The sequence below is a fragment of the Hirundo rustica genome, chromosome 4 (genome assembly GCF_015227805.2).
Source record: "Hirundo rustica isolate bHirRus1 chromosome 4, bHirRus1.pri.v3, whole genome shotgun sequence".
Lineage (NCBI taxonomy): Eukaryota > Metazoa > Chordata > Aves > Passeriformes > Hirundinidae > Hirundo > Hirundo rustica.
Genome location: NC_053453.1, coordinates 43752719 through 43773385, shown reverse-complemented (window position 1 = coordinate 43773385; position 20667 = coordinate 43752719). Strand labels below are relative to the sequence as shown.

The 20667-nt window shown below is 39.5% G+C and overlaps 1 protein-coding gene across 5 annotated transcripts; it reads left to right on the top strand.

Annotated features, from left to right (window-relative positions):
• Positions 1–744: 744 nt before the first annotated feature.
• On the top strand, positions 745–15809 carry LOC120752461 (uncharacterized). Of its 5 annotated transcripts, none has more exons than XR_009207770.1 (3): positions 745–965; positions 7935–8014; positions 9216–15809. XR_009207770.1 is itself a non-coding variant. In XM_058420305.1 (3 exons), exons 2-3 carry the CDS (start codon positions 7987–7989, stop codon positions 12199–12201), a joined length of 879 nt encoding a protein of 292 aa, XP_058276288.1. In that variant the 5' UTR covers positions 745–965; positions 7935–7986; the 3' UTR covers positions 12202–15809. The 5 variants fall into 5 exon arrangements, 2 of the variants coding, with proteins under 2 accessions (XP_058276288.1, XP_058276287.1); XM_058420305.1 differs by having other exon boundaries at positions 11351–15809; XR_005700713.2 differs by lacking the exon at positions 745–965 and adding an exon at positions 5366–5506.
• The last annotated feature ends 4858 nt before the right edge of the window (positions 15810–20667 follow it).

Genomic DNA, 20667 nt, shown 5'->3' with positions numbered 1-20667 from the left:
GCATATAGACATTGTGAGGGTCACATAGATAACACCTCTCAATGAAGAAAAAAAACTACTGGTGTGTGTATATCCAAACACTACTTACAAGAAAATTGGTACCCTGATTTTGTAGAGGAATAAAAGAGATGTCTTCAGAGTGCAGAATGTTTTTTAAATTCCAATATAAATATTGAGGTGAATTCCTGCTGACACTGTTTCCCTAAACACTTCTTTAGGCAAATTTTTATTTTTTATGAATACTGGTACAAATATTTTACAGATAATCAGACCAATATGGCAAGTATATTTGCTTCATTTACATGTACTTAAAGAGAACTCTTGTTAGTCATATAGTACCTGGCTTTTAAGAGGACAAACACATCAGCTGAATTACAGTAAAATCTTTTTTTAAGCTGAGTAGTAAACCTTGAAAAACATAGTGTTGTTGTGTGTTATTTGGCTGCATATTGTATTTCATTTTTATATTGAGTTTTATAATGGTTTGTTCTGCATCCCCCTGTTCCCCTGGAAAATGTAATATCCCAAAGTTTGTCCCTGCCCTTCCCCCAGCCCATCTACCACATTCTTCCCAGTCTCCTTCCTTGAATGTCATCCAACCCTGTTCCACTCCCACCTTATCCCTGATTGGGTATTGCCTTGTCCCCTTCCATAGCCCCTTCCCTGGATATAAGCCATAGACCATGGGGTGGGCGGCTCCTCTTGATTCGGAGTCTGTATTTGGGGCTCCTGATCCGGGCTGGGGCAGCACCACAGAAGAAAGACTAAATAAAGCCTTGGTTTTCACCCTCGGATCAAGTGTAGACCTCCTTCCTTTGCCATCGACGGGATCTCGCTCCCTCATGCTAAGGGAAAGGTTCTCAGCCGCCTCCTGGGGTTTAGGACCCTGAGGAAACTCCTTCTAACTGCGGTTTGTCTCTCAAGCTAGCCAGGGTGAGAACAGAGCCAGGAGCTCCGTGAGAGAGGTAAGCCACAACACAGAATCAGTTAAATGTGGTCTAAAGCAGGGTAAAAGAGTAATTGACAGGAAAAAAAAAAAAAGTAGTTATATGTATATTTAATAAATATGGCACATTTGAAATCAACATATATATTCAAATGTATTCTATTTTTAGGAATACAATGCAAATATTTGAAAGGAAGTATCTAAAACAGAACTTAGTGCCTAAATGCAATTATGTCATATAAACATGTCTGTTTCATACGGTAGCTAAATTCCCTTTTGCTGTGGTTTTTCCTCTGAGTGCAAGGTTCCTCTTCTCTTTTAGAATTATAAATCTCCCTCTCACATCTCGTAAACATTATTTACTGCCAACTTAAATATATTTGTTGTGACAACTTTGCCCTTGAACTTGAATAGTAATCCTGTCTCCCTACTATTCAAGTTCTTGAGTATTTGTTAAGGAAAAGTGTATTTTCAGTCAGTTCTTAATTTTAGCTGGTTAAATATTTTTAGCCTTTATCACAGGTTTCACTTCTACCTTTTTTAATCTTGTATCAACCTTCTATTTTAGATTTACTAAATTATTTGATCTATTTCCATTATTCGTTCTCATTCACTTTCACACAGTTCCACTTATATTCCACTATGCTCCTGATAAAATCTGAGAGAAAGAATACAATTAACTGTATGTAGCCTAATCCCCAGTTCAGAATTTATTTACACCGCTTTTTTCATTTCTGTAGCTATAGAATCCTTTCTTATAGATTTCCTATCTTTTTTTCCTTTTTGAAATCTAAATCAGTGCCTTTTCATAAATTGTTCAGAATGGCAGGCACACTGAGGATCCCAAAATGACTTGCAGGTGCCATATAGCCCTATAAGCCTTAAACAAAGAATCTCTCTTTTTTTTTTTTCTTTTTTTTTTTTTTTTTTTTTTTTTTTTTTTTTTTTTTTTTTTTTTTTTTTTTCCCTATAGCTATGGTTCCTGAAGCCACTAAGTCACCACTTATGAACCAATACTACTTGGAAACACCAGAGTCTTGCCCGTATTAAGTAGATTACATCAACCTCTCCAAACTCTTGCTTTTTAATTTTTCTTGCCTAAAGGGCTCAAAGCAGCAAGTAGTCATAGAGAGTGTCCAAAACAAGCAGCAACTTCTGATTTCCATCCATCAAACCTTGGCTGAAGTCTGTTACTCTTCACTTGTGAAGCAGAATCACCTTTAGAAGAATCATACATGAAACTAGGTTTCCAGATTCCACTGTAAGAACTGTGTTTAAAAATTATCTCATGAATATTTCAAATAACTTCATACATTTCAACACAGTGGATAGTTAAGATTTTAGCCACTGTCACTGCTTTGTAGCCTCATCTTTTACCCTGGACTGTGTTTTCTGTGTATAACTTAGAATGCATGTCTACATGCATAGAATTTGACCTGTGTGCTATGAGACCAAATTAATTTGTGTGCGTGTTTTTTGTTTTGGAGAAGTTTTGCTGTAGTTGGTTTTGTTGTTTTCTCGTGGCTTTTTATTTTAAGTTCAAGATTCCTTAAATAATGGAGGGAATTGTGGCAGAATGGTAATTTCTTCACATATCCACAAGGACAATTGTTACATATGAGATTTTTTTATAAGGCATGTGGGTGTATTGGGCATCATTGTAAGTCATTTCAAATTAAAAAGAACTATACCTGATACCTTCTTTTTTATATCACCTGTACATAGAAATTTTACTGGGAATGAAAGAGATTACTGGGATGCTTTTTGTCTTAGCAGGAACAATTTTCACTTTGTATTCATGTAGGACAGAGAAAACATCACTAGTGCCTAAAATTATTGAAGTGTTTTTCAGCTAGATGACTCAAGGAGAGAAATACCTAATACAAAATCCATCTTGTGCATTCCCACTGGTGACACAACTCCTTTCTTCCTCTTGCAGTATACCCAGGAAAAAAATTTTAATTTTTGTAATAAAGAAACACAGCTGCTGTGCAGAGACAGACAATATTTATTGTTAGACAATAATAATAATAAAAAAAAATTAGAAACCCAAACAAAGAAAAATTCCAAGAAGATGCTAACAGTCCACTTACAGTAATATGAGCATATAAGGATCAGTTATCCAACTGCAGCTCATTATATATCATCAAACAAACAAACAAATTTTCAAAACTGTTACATGCTGATCTTCTACCCCTTTCTCTAGCCTTGTGTTCGCCTCTATTCCAAAGTATAATCACAGTGAGTTGTCAGTGTCACAAAATTATTGTTGAAAGAAGTATGACATCCATGGAAGAGCTTCCTTCCCCTCACTTGTGGCCGTAACTGGAATTAATCTTGTATGTTTGCTGACATGGTCTAATTCATCATTCTTTTCTTACTTACTCACAAAGCTAATTTTTTTTTTTTTTTTAATTATTTTTTTTGGGGGGGGGGGGGGGGGGGCGGGGGGGCGGTACATGCCATTTTACATGCATGAGATAATTCTTTGTTTTTATCATTATCCCTAAACCAAGTTTAACTTATCTCACAAGGTTGTTTTTCTGCAATTATTGCTAACCTCTTTTTAGAGCCCTTAGAGTCTCTGGCATAATGCTGTGTTTGTACTTTCAAACACTCGTAACATCATGTACTATTAGATATCATTCCCTATCTAAGATCATAGATAACTCACTTTTCACAGAACAATTATCTGTAGTTACTATATAATAGATACAAAAATGCATAGATAGTATTCTACAATAAATGTTCAAACATATGATTGCACAAACCTAAGCAAAAGCTAATATAAGTTCGATAGCTGTCACCTGATTATAAGAAATCTGTGATTCTCTGGAAATCCTGAAAAACAAACAAGTCCAGAGTCCTTGTAGTGTTAATACAAAGTCTCTGGGTTTAGAACAAGCAATTCACAGGAATATGTGCTCTATAAATTGAGGTATTTAAAAATCTTCATTCCTACATTTTTTTCTCTCATCATTCCTGTGATTACCTAGTTTTGTGTGATCTATTCTTTTTTTGCTATAATTTCTTGAATGACATTCATATAGAATCCTTTTTCCTTTCTTAGATTCTGGTGATTAGTTCCTTTCTTTATCTTTTTTTGACTCTACTAATGAGATCTTCCATTTTTTGTTTTATTCTTCATATTTAATCATGATATATTTAATTCCTAATGAAATCTGAGTAATAATTAAATATATTAATTGCTTAAAAAATTTACAGTAAATTATTCTGTAAGCCTGCGGTGGGTTTTGTTGTTTTGTTGTGAGTTGCAGTTTTATTCCTGTCAGGAAAGCATGAATCTAAATTATTAATAGTCTAATACTATACTGTCCTTATTATAAATAACAGTTATTAAAATGTACTGAGCCATGACATGAATTTTTATTTATAAAACTATAGCTATTTCTAAACTGTACCATTACATGAATTTTATTTATTTATTCATGTATTTATTATTTTATTTTATTTATAATTTTTTTTTTTTTTTTTCAGTTTCTAAACTGAACCATGACATGACTGTTTATTTATAAAACTATAGCTAGGTTTAGAACTTCAAAAAGGCTGTAAATATCTGATGCTTCTTATCCTTTTTAATTTCAATTTGCAGGTTATGGTGAAATTTTAAGCACAGGGCAAAAATTACAAATAGTTTTTTTTCCACGTTCCTTTGTCATAGACAAAAATAAAGAGTATTATACAAGGGCATTTATGTAACTGGAACCATTGGTTTACTAATACCATACTATGATTCTTGGAAATACAACTCAAAATGCTTCAGCTTTGAAGATTAATGCATTGCTTGGAGCACCACAGCAGTTCAGATAGCAGTTGTTATGAAGCCCTCTTTATTGTGTCAATAGGGCAGAAAAAAATAAAACAATAAAAAGAGACTGATGATTCTGAATTCTTCCATTCTTCTTATAGCTCAGTCAATACCGCTTAGTTACCTTTGAAGTTTCTACTATTCCAACACCATCTTTAGCTATACTTTATTATAAACAGGAAAAGAAAGTTTGTGAAGGGGACCCTATGAAATATAACCATTATCTCGAGGCAATTGCAAACAGCAGACAATAAGTAAGATACTATGTCTTAGAACTCAAACTAAGAAGTATTATCAGTGTCTTTGTGACTAGCTTTCAGAGAATAAAGCTTGGACTGGAGCTAGGGTGAGAGCCACTCTTTTGAAATCTTTATTCTGTCTCTGAAATGTATTTCCCTAAAACCCCTGAACAACTGAGCTAGCGAGAGCCGGGGGGGGGGGGGGGGGGGGGGGGGGGGGGGGGGTGGTGGGTGGCTAGAGGGAGTATATTTCAGTTGCCCCCAACATAGGTTTGTAATAAAATATTAATAAGCCCACGCAGGAAGCGTAGTTCCCTATTCAGGGGGTTAAAAAGCTGTTTGGAGGTGCAACTACCTTGTCACTGTCAGCTGCTTTTGCACAACTGGGAGTGCTAGGAAAGGTCAGGAGCTCGCTTTCACACCAAAATTGAGTCGACCTGAGACAGAAAACCCTGACGCAGCAGCCCCACGCTCCAGGGTCCGCTAGACAAGGTAAGATCCCTTTCGTTCACCCGGGAACAGTGAGACGGCACTAGGACGCAGGGACGACATGTGTTGCGTAACGCGGTTAGTTTGGGTTTTTTTTCCTTTTTTTTTTTCTCTGCGGAACGGCTGTCGTTCCGAACTGGGGGAGACCGCCTTTTTGGGGTGGGCGAAGTACGGGAAGGTCCCGGGACAGAGGATCCTGCGCTGGGACGCCCCCACCCGTGCCCCTGCAGTCGGGAAAAGCGGCTAGAGAGGGCCACCCCAGGCCGCGTGCAGCCCGCCCTCCCTCTTATCTCGGGACGGAGCGGACGCGGTGTCTTTAGGTTTTTTTCCGTCAGGGGTTAGATTTTTTGAACAGTTTGCCTCTTAAAACATCAGAAACGTGGGCATACGTCTATCGATTAATCACAAGGGTGCTTTGGAACAGCTCAGAAACATTTTAACAGATGTAAGAATCTCTAATAAGCTGTTAACAAAATTTATCTGCAGGCTGTCAGCTGAGGTCCCAGATTCTGCTTTACAAGATATAAATTCTGTTTCATTTTTGGATAATGTGGGAAAATTAATAACTTTAAAGGTTGAAAATGGTGAAAACAAAGTTTATTTATTCCAATATTCTTACAAGTACGCAAGAAGCTGTTGGAAGCAGAAAATAGCAGACAGTCATGCAAAACCTCTCAGCAAATCCCTGAATTCCCTGTTCCCGAGAAGCAGGGATTCCCTAATTCCACACTAAATTCTGCTCCTCAAACCCACCCATTTTCCTTATATCCTTCTCTCCCACCTGTTTTTTCTCAGCAAGATGCAATGTTTTCCTCAGGGCTCTGATCACGTAGATAGATCCCTGAGAAACACAGACCACGTAGCGGACACTAATACCAGCCGCCATGTTCTTTCTCCTCCTTCCCGCAATCCCTTTTTCCCGCCCAACCCCCGCCCCGACTCCCTATCTCTTACCCAATCCCCCACCCCACCCTTCCCCCCAGTGCTGCCCCTCCCTCCGAGTGACCGCGTGAAGGGGGAGGGGGGAGGGCACCTTGCAGTCACCGGTCCCAGCGTGGATGGGGGAAAAGATAGTGAAAGGCAGCTGCCAGCCCGCAGCAGCGGAGCGGGGAGTGGTTTCTCCACAGCAAGGGCTAAGGAGCGGCTTAACCTGGGGCTCCGGGAGAGGAGTGAGGAGCTGCCTGTTGCAGGACCCCAGGAAGGGAGGGGGGGGGGGCGGCCGGGGACACAACAACCGTGGCTGCCTGGGCAATGGAGAAGCAGCAAGATTTTTAGCAACTCAAAATAATGATCAAGAAAACGTACCATCTGTAGCTCCTGTAGTATATGTAGGTATATACCCATGACAGTAGGAAAAAGGCATGCTTGCAGAGAACACCAGTCTTTTTCCTACCAAGATAAAAAAGAGCTGTACAAAATGCAGAAACAATTTGGAAGATCCAGTGAAATATTTAAGGGCATGATGAAAGCTACCTTCAATTCAAATGAGATGGTACCCAGTGACATTAAAGATTTATTCAGATGCCTATTAACTCCCTCAGAGTATGACCTATGGGAAGGCTTATGGCAGAAAGCTTTGAGAACAGTATTACAGGAAATTCAGCAAATTCCTGATGCTCAGGACCGCGATTACAATGACATCGCACATGACCATCTGTATGGTGAAGGTGATTTTAGTTATCCGGATGAGCAAACTCGGTTGTTATCCAAGTCAGTTTTAGATAAGATCTGTAATGCTGCAGAAAAAAACGTTTTATCAAATTCCAGCAACTGAGATAAAGAGCAGTTATGTTAACATTGAACAGTTTCCTTCAGAGAATTTCTTGCAGTTTGTGGATCATCTGAGAACTCCAGTGGAAAGACAAGTGCAAGACCCAGTGGTACAGGCAGAATTGATTAAGGAGATGGCTCAGAGGAATGCTAATGAGACATGTCGTAGAATCATTCTTAGCATTCCCCTTGACCCATCACCTAGTCTCGCACAGATGATAGAAGCCTGTACCACGAGAGCAGAACTTTTCAGTGCACCTGAAAGGAATCCAGGGCTGACACACCCAAAGCCTGTGGCAGATGCAGCACCAGGAGCAAGGAGGCAACCAATGTCATCAGACCAGCTGCAGCACATCATCTGCCACCACTGCAAAAAGCCAGGACACTTTGCCAAAGCCTGCCCACAAAACCAGAACCGCAAATCCAAAAAACAGAAAAACTGAACTCACAGCGCGGCCCAGATTTTATCTCCTTGACGTGTCAAGAAAGAATTTACAAGGCCATACCCTGGCAAATGTCTCTCTCTTAGCAAAAAAGGGGGAAGGGCAGGTCACAGGGTGTGAGGGGTAGAGAAAAATAAAAATGTCAAATGTTCAACTAACAAGGTATGGCAACCACAAGGCTGATATAGGCTCGTGACTACCAAATATTTTCATTTCAGATCTACTGATTGGACAGTAATTACAGTGGACCTGCAAAACATTTCACAGGACATGAAGGTTAACCACATGGAACCGAACAGTGAGTATTTTTTTACTGGGGACACAGCACACACACCCTTGGAGATTGAGGTAGCTCCCATGACCATTAAGGGAAGGGTAACAGGCCTCATGCTGTTGGCACGCTGCATACACCCACCATTCTACCTGGTAGAGGGTCAAGTTCTTGCCCAGGCCATTCCTGTTCCAGCAGAAACCCTAGCAGATGGAAAATCACTGGAAGTCTACTGAGCGGAGGTGGTGGGGGAGAACAAACCTTCTGTGGCATGTAACTTAGACTGTGGGTCAGACCACCTCCATGTGGAGGGGGTGCTTGCCTCGGGGGCGGATGTTACCGTTATACCTGAGAGCATGTGGCCATCACATTGGGAGTTGCAACCTGTGGCAGGCAAACTTCAGGGCATAGGAGGAACCACAATGGCAAAAATCTCAAAAAACATAGTGCAAATTGAGGGACCTGATGGAAAATTGGCAAATGTCCGTCCGTTTGTTGCTGAATATAAGGCTCCCTTATGGGGGAGATACACCATGTCACAGTGGGGAGTCCAATTGGTCATTCCTAAGACACACCAGGATTTTTGAAAATAGCCACTGTGGAGCACCTTACCCACAAACTAAAGTGGTTGGACAATGCCTCAAGATGGGTAGCACAGTGGCCATTGAGTAAAGAGAAGCTCAAGGCGCTTCAGGAGCTCGTGGAGGAGCAGGTGGCTCAAGGTCACCTAGAAGAGACAACAAGCCCTTGGAATTTCCCAGTCTTTGTAAAAAAGAAACTGGGAAAGGACAAGTGGAGGTTGCTCCATGACCTCCGAGAAATAAACAAAATTATAGAGGACATGGGACTACTCCAACCAGGGATGCCTTCTCCAACAATGCTCCCTCGAGAATGGCAATTGGCTGTTTTAGATATCAAAGATTGTTTCTTCCAAATTCCTCTGCACCCAGAAGATGCCCTGCAGTTTGCATTCTCGGTTCCTACCATTAATCGAGAAGCCCCAATGAAGAGATATCACTGGAGAGTACTCCCCCAAGGTCTTAAATCTAGTTTTTTCATATGCCAACAGTATGTAGCCTCATTACTGTCATCGGTACGTGCCAAGAGAAAGGACGCCATCATCCTTCACTACATAGATGATCTACTTGTGTGTGCCCCCAATGACTCTATACTCCAACACACACTTGACCTAGTGGTTAAGGTTTTAACTTCTGGATTTCAATTGCAGGAAGATAAAGTTCAAAGGATGCCACCTTGGAAGTAGCTGGGTCTACGAATAACTGCAAGGACCATTGTTCCGCAGAAATTGGAAATTGAGTGTAATCCCAAAACCCTAGCAGATCTCCACTCCTTGTGTGGGTCTTTGAATTGGGTAAGACCTTGGCTAGGCCTCACAAATGAAGATTTAGACCCTCTCTTCAATTTATTGAAGGGGGAGAGGGAGCTGGTTTCTCCCAGGGAACTGACCCAGAGGCAAAGACAGCAGTCGAAAAGGTACAGAAGGCCTTATCAGAGAGGCAGGCTCATCAATGTGAGCCAAACATACCTTTCCAATTCATTGTTGTAGGAAAACTGCCACATTTGCATGGTTTGATTTTTCAATGGATCGAGGGCAGAGAGATTCACTCTTGATCATAGAGTAGGTCTTCCTCTCTCACCAAAGATCCAAGACCATCACTGAGCCACAAGAGTTGATAGCTCAACTGATTCGGAAGGCAAGAGTGGTATTTGTGTGAGCTGGCTGGTTGTGACTTTATATGTATTCACCTTCCAGTCACACTTTCTAAGGAGGGAAGGAACTCTCCCAAGAGATTGACCAAAGAGATGTTTGAGCATTTGCTCCAGAGCAATGCCAGTCTCCAATTGTCTCTGGACAGCTACAGGGGACAAATATCAGTCCATGCCCCGTCTCACAAGTTGCTCAATGAGGAATTCCACCTCATTCCTCATGAGAAGAGGAGTCGGAGACCACTCAAGGCTCTCACAGTGTTCACAGACGCGTCCGGGGCTTCCCACAAGTTGGTGATAACTTGGAGAAATCCTCAGACTCAACGTTGGGAAGCTGATGTTGTATTTGTGGAGGGATCCCCCAAGTGGCTGAACTAGCCGCAGTGGTAAGAGCCTTTGAGAAGTTCTCGGAACCAACTAATTTGGTAACAGACTCTGCTTACGTGGCAGGGGTAGTGTCCAGAGCGGGGCAGGCTGTGCTCAAAGAAATTGACAATTAACATCTCTTCAGATTGCTTTCAAAGCTAATTTATTTAATTTCTCATCGAGAACATCTGTTCTATGTGATGCATGTAAGATCACACACTGATTTGCCAGGTGAAATTGCAGAGGGGAATCGTCAGGCAGATTCCCTTGCTGCACCTGTTGAAAATGCACGTCTTCCTGATATCTTCCAACAGGCAAAGCTGAGTCACCAACAATACCATCAGAATGTGCCAGGCCTGATCCATCAGTTCCAGCTAACATGGAGTCAGGCTCAAGCCATTGTGGCCACCTGTCCCAACTGCCAGGTCCAAGCGATGCCATCGATAGGTATAGGAGTTAACCCCCGGGGCCTTGGCAGTTGTGAGGTATGGCAGACAGACATCACGCACATTCCTAGTTTTGGACACCTCAAATATGTTCATGTAAGCATTGACACACATTCAGGCGCAGTGTACGCCTCTGCCGATGCAGGGGAAAAGACTGAACATGCCAAGAAACACCTAGTGCAAGCTTTTTCAGTGTTGGGGATTCCAAAAGAAATCAAAACTGATAACGGCCCAGCGTATGCGTCCAAGGAGTTCCTGGAGTTTTTCCAGCAGTGGGGAGTGGAACATAAAACTGGCATCCCTCACTCCCCCACAGGTCAAGCTGTGGTTGAGCGAGCACATCAGAGCTCAAACAGGTCCTGGCTAGACAGAGCAGTACAACTGTGTGGATGCCTCCACATGAGAAACTCTGCAAAGCCATGTTTACCATCAGTTTTCTGAACTGTTCATTTGAAAACATGAATCCACCAGTGGTACGCCATTTTAACAGTGGCAATCAGTTCAAATTGTCTCAGCGTCCACCAGTCATGATTAGGGATCCAGAAACTTGGGAAACCAAATGTGCCTATGAGCTCGTGACCTGGGGTCGTGGCCATGCGTGCGTGGCCACTCCCTCAGGCCCTCGGTGGATTCCCCAGAAGTGGGTGAAACCTTTTGTCCCTAAAAATCCAGCTCCAGCAGAAGGGGATAAGAGGCAAGTTGCCGTTGCCTCCAAAAGAAGACACCGCTGGTTGAAGGAAAAAGAATCTTCCTAGATGTGGACTCCTTCTGGCAGAAACAGAAACTTTTAACATGTTTTTAAAATGTTTGGTTTTCTTTTTAGAGAAAACCTACCTCACACTCAGCCCTGTGATGAACCCCATACAAGTTGTCATCTTGTTATTGCTGAACAGTCTGGCAGCTGCATGGATCATCCCTCAGCCGCGTCAAAACATCTGGGTGACCCTGGCACAGACATTTCAGCAGGAAAACATATATTTGTCCACTGCATCAACAGATAATCCTATGTCCACCTGTCTGGTAGGAATTCCATTACAGGCTGGAGAATTTCCAGCAGGATTAGACACACATAGGTCCAACAAAATTCCAGAGCCAAACACCTTCCGACCATACAAGGGTCATCAGCAGAAATCTGGGATGACCGTGAACCCCTTAGAGGAGTGGTTGCCAAGTTTGCTGAAGGTATCTCAGGAACCCCAAGAATTAGAGTTATTGGGTTCCTCCCCTGCATCATACTGCATACATTTTTCTGTCTACCCAAAACCTTCTAACGTCAATGAGTACCGCAATATAAAACAGTATCGTGAGGAGTTTTCTGCAAAAAGATGGTGTCATCAGGTAAGCCATATTGAGGCAGACAACCCATCTCACTCAAGACTCAGAAGCCTCCCTAAGGGATTGTTCTTGATTTGTGGGGATCGGGCACGGGCAGGAATTCCGTCTTGGCTTTTAGGAGGGCCATGTACCATAGGGCAGTTGTCCGTATTGACACCCAACCAAACTTTACTTGGTGAATGGACTCACAAAAACAAATCGGCAAACAAAATTCAAAGGAGGAGTGCTGACCTATTGGATCCAAATTGTAATTCAGAAATTTTTTCATTGGGCCAAGTCAAAAAGAGTTGCTGTGTCCCTGTTCCTTCCGTGGGTTGCAGCAGCCAAAGCTCTAAGTGAATTGGGCCATCTAGAGTGCTGGCTAGTCAAATAGGCAAATTTAATGTCCACCGCCATCAGCTCTCTCCTAGAAGATGAGGAAATTACCAGACAGGCCACTCTCCAGAACTGTGCTGCTATAGATTATCTCTTGTTACTTCATGGACATGAATGCCAGGAATTTGAAGGACTATGTTGCCTAAACTTGACCTCGAAAGCTCCAAACATCCATGCTGCCCTTCAAAGCATGAACAGCTTGATTGGACAAGTGAAGCAAGAATCTGAGGATTGGATCAAAGAACTGTTTAAAGGCTGGGGACTTACAGGATGGTGGACTTCTATAGTTAAAACCATTTTGTTATTTCTTGTTATTCTTTTCCTTGTAACAATAGCGTTCAGGATCCTACTCTGATTTTCAAAGCTATCAATAGTCTCATACCTTCTACCTCAGAAGTCAACCACATAGAGCTGGCAAACCTAAAGCAGGCTGAGTCCCCCACCAATTGTAATTGGTGGGAAAACCCACATTCTGTGTAACCTAATGTTCTTCTAATTTTCTTAAATAAAAAAGGGAGAGATGTTGTGTTCCTCTGAGGAATGGTTTTTCCCCTCAGAGTCCCCCTGAAGCCTGTGCCATGTAGTTTAACCCTTCTTCCCTATCTTACCTATGCCTCACCCTATTGGCTCAGGGCCAATATCTTTCCTTGGCCCAAAACCTAGATAAACCCCCATCTCTTCCTGTTTGCTCTCTCTCCTTGCACTCCTGGAACATCATTTTGAGAGTAAAGCTTGGACTGGAGCTGGGGTGAGAGCCACTCTTTTGAAATCTTTATTCTGTCTCTATGAAATATATTTCCCTAAAATCCCTGAACAACTGAGCTAGCTAGAGCCTGGGGGGTGGCTAGAGGGAGTATATTTCAACTCTCATCTATCTTGGCACAGCTTTTCAGTAGTGCAGATCCCAACCATCTAAGAATAACACTCCTCTTTCAGATTGACACATCAGAAAAAAATGAAGTTTTTACTCAGGACATTCTCTCTTTTTCTTCTGAAAAAGCAATCCTATCAGCATATTCTCAGCTGTACTTTAAGCAGGAAGCAACCAATACTAAAAATGGTTTGATTTTTAATTTTCAGTCCTAGGATAAGTTGAAGCAATTGAGGAGCAGAAAAAAAACCAACCACAAAACCCTATTATATATTGCTGCAGTTTTCAAATGATCAGTGCAGCACTGGGATGATCTGGCTATCAGTAACCTAAGTTTCACTGCCAACTTTGGTTTAACACTTTTGCATTAAAATCCAAATAAAAAACTGGTTTGAATTATTTAAATCTTTTTTCTTAACCTGGAATCAAGTATAGGTTGTTGTTTTATGGTACAGCCTATATGACTGAACTAGGTATCTTCTGCTACAGATGAACCTGAAGTGGAACAGAAATGTGGAGGCCACATTGTAATTTCAAATATTTATTCTTTAAATTCTTTTTATGCAGTCAGGAGCATTGGGAGGATTATGATGCTTGTGGAAGGAGGGTTTTTCCATATTTGTGTATCTACTTGAGTTTGTTCTTTTTTAAACACAATCCCCTTGCTCTTCATTAATTAACGTTTTCATTTTACATTCAAGTTTTTGCTACACACATGGTGTTTTGTATATGCTGGATATCTGATGTGTTTTCTCTGTCTGATCCCTAAGACCAGTTTCACCTTTGTCAAATAGTTACAATATTTTAATGGCAAGTAATTACTCATTTGTGATGATGATTATAGTCTTGTGGCATCTATATTTTTCTGTTCTTTTATTTTGAAGAACTCTGTTAACATCCTGTACTTATACCTTTGGGAACTTTGTGTTAAGATCTGATTAGTGAGAGATGCCTCTGCCGTGCAAACAAGGTCATATGCTGAAGTCAATAATACAGATATTATTTAACAGATAAATTGAAAGAAATAGAAAAGTTGTGGGAAGAGAGAGGGAGAGAGATATCAAGCAGAAGATAGTCACCACCATGGATTCTGTGGCCTCCTGTTGGTCCTTCTTCACCCTGTGCTTGATGTTCAAAAGTTTTCACTAGTTATACATTTTAGCAAATAAAATAATTAATGCTCATTGGCTACAAAGTTCTCTTATTCTACTGGTTAAATGATTCCCTCACTTCTAAGATTACACTTGGACAATAGTACCACCTTTTTCTTATCTCAGGTTCCTATTAAGGTAGCTCAATTTACAATCCACTACCAAGTGACATGGCCTACAGAGAAGACTTGGATCTTCTGTAGAAGACAAAAAAGAAACAGAGAAGTCTGAAAACCTGTCTTTGTTCTGCCATTTAATTATTGTAGAATGGATCCATCTCTCCAGCAACTGTCTATGTCATGTCAGCTTTCACCAGCTGAATGTTTATCTTCTAAGAAAAAATTGCTTTTCATTTACCTCCAAAGATTTTTTCTACATAATCATTTTCATTTGGATCAGGAACACATTTTTAGGCTGCTCTCTTCAGTGCCACTATTTATTGTGCTTTGGTTTATTCACAGAGTAGTCTTAGCAAGCATAAAAACTAGTTTGTTGTCATTGTTCTTCTTTAATTATATTAAATTGGAAAATGCATTTTAGAAACATGTATTCCTATTGCTAAGGTACTTTCAGTCCATGAACCAGACTAAACTGAAGCTGAAGTAAATCCTGATGAAGTATATATCCTGCGGTTACCATGTCCTTAGCAGCACTCTTCTCCACAGGTCTGCTGCTATTGGGCCATGCTAGCTGCTACTGGAGGCACAGACTGGGGTGTTTGTCATGAGAAATAGGAGTTTCCAAGTGAGTCTTTCAGCAGTCCTGAGAAACTCTATTGTTCCTTTTGCACTGCAGGGTTCTTACTGCTTTCTCTCATTCAAAGCCTCAGTCCAGGACCTTATTATATTCAACCATACTTAATTACTGTCAGGGAGCAGGACATCACTTTCTCACATCAGCCCCACAGACAGTAGGCAGGAGTAAATTTATCCAATTTCAGCATTTTGATGTGAAATTTAAAATGCTCAAAGTAAGAGATAGTGAATAACTAACACAAAAAAATAAGAGATATTTTCTGACACAAGTGAAATTCTTGCTGGAAATAAAAATGTGAACTTTACAATTTGCTTGATTAAAATATTGTAGATAATATTGTAATTGACTTAAAACTCCTAACCTCTCATAAGAGTTTTGGATGAGCTGGATATTTTGAGTCAATTGTGAGTACCTGTCATGCTGTGTATATTATGCATGTTTATACACACAGATACCCAATTTTCAAATTATATATATAATTCTCCATAGAAAACGAAACTACACACAATATATGTGCTTGCAACTTAATGCAGAACTCATAAGTTACCAAATAATTAGTATCAAACCCATGAAATTTCTTTCAAGCCTCTTGTGAAGCTTTTTGTGTTTAACATAATGCTTTGATGTCCTCTGGTCTTTCTGTGCAAGGGGAAAATGAACACGGAATGTTCGGAATGTTATTAACATCCTTTAATACCTATCCGTCTCTGTCCATACATTCCTTATACAAATATTTAGAGAAGAAACTTGCAAATGTTCATTACTTCAAAATGAAGTTTGTTTACAATATAACTGCTATTACCTCTCTAAGTACTCTATCAAAACACATTTAGACTTTTCTCACAAGGTTTTTGTTTGTCATATTTCTCTTCTTATATAATACATGGTAGAATGGTGATTCAGGATGATAATTAGTCTTTTTAAAAATTATAATTAGTCATTTTTCATCTAACCTTAGGTAGACACATTCCTCTGAGATTATGCCATTCATTTTTAAAAACTAGCAGATTGTCTCTAAAAGGCTTCTGTAATGAACCCTTTATAAACAAAAAAAATCATGATTAACTCTGGTATAGTAAACACATGATACTAGCAAGACAATTCGCAGTACTATGGCATTTTCAAGGAGTGATTTACATGTTTCAACATTCCCTTACTGTGAGGACTCTTCAAACAGAAGTAGGAAACTTGCAAAAGTTCAGGGAAAGCTGGTACTTCATTGGACCTGTAGAATTTGCTTTAGGATGAGGTCATTTATCAAGAAATGAAGAAGAAGGGAGACAATGTGGTAAAAAATACCATTCATAGGTAACATCTCACTTATTTTCCCTCCTATTTTGGTGAGACATTCCAGCTTGCTTTCAGAGAATCTTTGTCATTAAGTCAGCTTTCATGACTGATATATTTTTAATAGCAAAATTTAATCTTAATGTATTAAAAATTTTTGACTACCACTGCTCCTCCTTAAAAAAAAAAAAAAAAAAAAAAAAAAAAAAAGAAGTTGAAAAAGTTGTTGAATGCTGAAATATTGGAAGTCTTCTAAAATCAGTTTTAAGAATGTGTCCAATTCTAGCTATTTAATTTGTCAAAGTGTTTTGTCTTGGCTGAAACAGGTATGTAATAGTTGTCTGTAGATAATTATTACTCAAGGGAAGGAAGGGAGGAAAGCAGCGTATCTTGATATTTGTATCTTTATTCCAGATATTCATGCTTTTAGCATTGATAAGCTCAGATAAGAATGAAAGAATCAGTCTGAGAAGGTAAACAGCAATACTTAGGTTTTGAGTAGCCTCGATCCTGCTATTTCATGCAATACTAAAAAACATTTCTTAAAGAGAGTAATAGATGTTGGGAACCTGGTCTAAAATGCATATTTGAGATTAACTTACATTTAGGTTAAGTATATAAATCAAATTTTATTTTTAAAGGTAACAAGCATGGGGAGAGCTGTTCTGAGAGGTTAAAGAGGCTGAGCTAGAGGGAATGTATAAATTGGAGATTGATACAGAACCAAGTGTGATTTGAACCTTTGCTTTATCCTTCCAACACTGCAGGGGAGAGTCAGATAATTGACAATCTCATGGATGGCTTCTAGTCTTTTTAACTTACTGTAATGTTTATTATTTACTTATTAAATATAATACTAGAGTCAGTAATATACTTACTTCCTGGCATGCTTGTACATGTTCTGAGGTAATTTCAGCATAAGACGACTTATACTCATTCCTCACAGGAGGTGATTTTTAAAGGATAAGGGTCAGCAGCTAATAGGAAAATATCTATGTGAAAGGAAGGTTATTTCTCTTCAAAATTTATTTTCAGTTTTGTTCTTATCCTGACTCTACTGCACAGTCTTTATTGCATTTCAATAGATATCTAGCAAATATTTTAAGCCAACATATGAATACCTCATCATTCTATACATTGGCTGGGTTCTCAAAAGTGGATATTTTAAATTGTGCTTATAAATACATGTTTAGACATCACTCTTGCAATCATTTCCTTTTTAAAGGTGCTAAAATGAGCCAGAACTTCTATTCCTCTTTTGAAACTGCTTACCTGAGTAAGCAGTAATTCAGAGGAGGTCACTTTATTTTGTGGTTCTGTACCTGTATGGAAGACATTTGAAAAGTGAAAAAATGTTGCTGTACAAAACTGTGTTGCACCAAGTGTCTAGGTCTATTTTAATTAACTAGAGATTAGAAGAATGGGTTCATTTGTTTTGTTTTGTTTTGTTTTGTTTTCCTGAAATGCTCAGAAATTGAAAAGGCATTTAGTCATTCACAAAGAAAAATCCTTTGTAACTTTTCAGTTAGGACAGCAGTTATTAATGAGCTAAAGACATACCATGACCTTAGTTACAGTTGCTTTTGTCACATGTATATTTGTAATATGCAATATATAAAAAAGAAAGGAGAATCATATCACGGTTTTTCCAAAGTACACTAGTTCAACACTAGTCTTTTGTTCAAGACACTGAAATTCACATGCTGCAGCTGGCATGGACTTTATGGTAAATTTTGAGTCCTGAAGTGACATTCTTTGATATTTATCTAACATGAGATTCACTAGATCTAGTTCTTGGTGATTTCAGTGTGGACATCTAGATCTCAATTAATTATCCTAAAGTCTGTTTCTCTAAAGGGTTTGAGGTTTTGTTTTTGGTTTTGTGTGGTTTTGTTTGTTTTGAGTTTTTTGGGTTTTTTTTTTTCATTTTCTTTTTTACACTCAGGAGAGTCACAGTGCAGATGTGAGACGTGACAATTTGTTTTTACTGGGTATGAAAGGTGTTAAATGACTGCTTTAAGTGACAAACCTTTACTATAATGATCATATTTTTCATCTTTTATATATGTTTGTTATTCTAGATTTTTTGCAAGTATTTCTGGCTATCATATTGTGATAAACGCCGATCACTTGTTTTAAAATTTTAAAAGTTTAATAGTAAATAAGATGGTTATAAAAATAGAATTAGAGTAAAAAAATGGAACAGTTTTAGAGTTAGGACAATACAAGACAATAAAAACAAAGTTACAGACGTCTGGGTGCCTCTCCCGAGCTACAAGCTCTGAAGAAGGACCCCTGTTAACAAAAAGTTATTTCTTAAAAGCAATAGCCTGTTGAATATTCATACAATTTATACATAATGCATAAATTCCATTCTAACTAAGAATTGTCTCTGGTTAGTATCACTTTTTTCCTTTAATCTCTATGGCGTCCACTAGGCTGAGAAAAGCAGGAGGAGCTGGTCTCTTCTGATAAGAAAGTAGTAAATTCTTTCTTCTTTGAAAGATTTATATTTTCCTGTGGTTGGTACATAAAAACTACATTTTAACTACAAAACTACATTTACCATACTATCAAAATATTAATACCACATTAACAATTAGCACAACATAACACATATAGTAAATATCTTGCGTAGAGCCATATAATATGCACTTTTCACACATATGAACAGAAATTTCATACTGTGTCAATAAAGCATGTTTAGAACATGTTTAACATAAATCCAATTGCACCTGTGTCCACCCTCCAAATACTCTCTGAGCCTGAAGACTGTCACAGTGCTTGACACAGCACAACTATCACAGGCAGGAACCTCATATTGATTTTTTCCTAAACCTAAAACTATAATGCACTGGACTGGAAGGGACTTTATGGATCATTTAATCTAATCCATTCTTCGAAAGGCATCTATATAGCAATTACACATAATTTCTGGAAAAATCTGGCAATAAAAACCAAAATGAGACACAGAGAAAGAATAAAATGTTTCCAGTTTGATAATATCATCAATTAGACTGTAACAGCAGTATAAAATAAGTAACAGAAATGCACAATAAAAAAAAGGACAGAAAAAAACGCAGAATAATAGCATATCTATCTCCTCAGGTGAAGCAAAATATGTATGAGCCATTGCTGGTCAAAAAATTTCTGCTCTTAATACCATTTAAAAATTGTCTGCAGTTCCTTTGACATTAGACAAAATATTACTATCATAACCTATATTATAAGGAGACAGGAAGTACCCTAAAATAACAGCAAAAATAAAATGTCATTTTGTTGGGGGTTAAGTTTTCCTGTGGAATTTTTTCCCCCCCATAAGTTGCTAGGAGACTAAATACTGATAGTTAAAGGGTGCTCAACTCGGACAAAGGGAGTTGATCACTTAGTTTTGGGGGAGGGAAAAGGCTCCCGGGAGCTGAGGGTGGTGGGCTCGCTGCTCTCGGGTTTTTTTTTTCCGGGGAGGACAGTCGGGCGACTGGTAGCTGCATGGAGTCCACGGTTAATGGAGGAGTCTGGTCCTGGGAATTCTATCATCTGTTGGAGCGCCCAGGAATTTGGAGTTTCTTCCCTGCCCTGCTGGATTTTGGGTCAGCCCGGGTCCAGCCGCTGCGGGTTCTCCAGCACTGCTCACTTTGCCTGCCAGGACACCCCCCTGCCTGCTGAGGACAATCCACTGCTTTCCAGCCATCAGCGCCGGAGCTTCCACCGTTTGCCCCTCGGGGTTCTTGGTTCTGTTTTACTATTATTATAATTGCTGTTGTTTGTCTGTCCTGTTATAGTTACTAGTAAAGGACTGTTATTCCTTTTGTAATAAATCGACAAGCCAAATTCAACAAATCAAAATTTAGAATTTTATTTTGAGACTTAAACTCAGTCTCCAATAGTCACAATTAAAAGGGACAGCATCGAACCCCAGGGTTTCGGCACTGGGTGAATGCGGTAATGGACTCTGTCAATCCTCCACCCCCTCTGTTCACAAATTGTGTCCAGCATTGCCGGATTTTATATAGTCTTTCACTGAGAGTGGACAGCAACGGTAGAACCCTTGCTCCGTGGTAGCTTCATTAGGTATTCATGTTCAGGTCCGGGGTCCGTTGAGTAGATTCTCAGAGGGGAACAATGCCATGATTCCCAGGTCCGGAGAAGGTTTGGAAATGTTAAATCGGGCCGGAACAGATTAGATACCTGTTATAAATAAAATCGACCAGATTCGATGTATCAAAAATTTAGAATTTTATTGTGAGACAAAATATCAGTCTCAGAAAGCCACAATTAAAAGGACAGCGTCGAGCCCGGGATCGCCGCTGGGTGAACACGGATATCAGCTTCTGCCAGCCTGGTATCCCCCCAAGTTCACAATTT

Coding starts and splice junctions, on each gene's coding strand:
- LOC120752461 (XM_058420305.1), top strand. CDS start 7,987: ATGAAGGTTAACCACATGGAACCGAACA. Junction 8,015..11,350: donor TAACCACATGGAACCGAACA/GTGAGTATTTTT, acceptor TTTTCTTTTTAG/AGAAAACCTACCTCACACTC.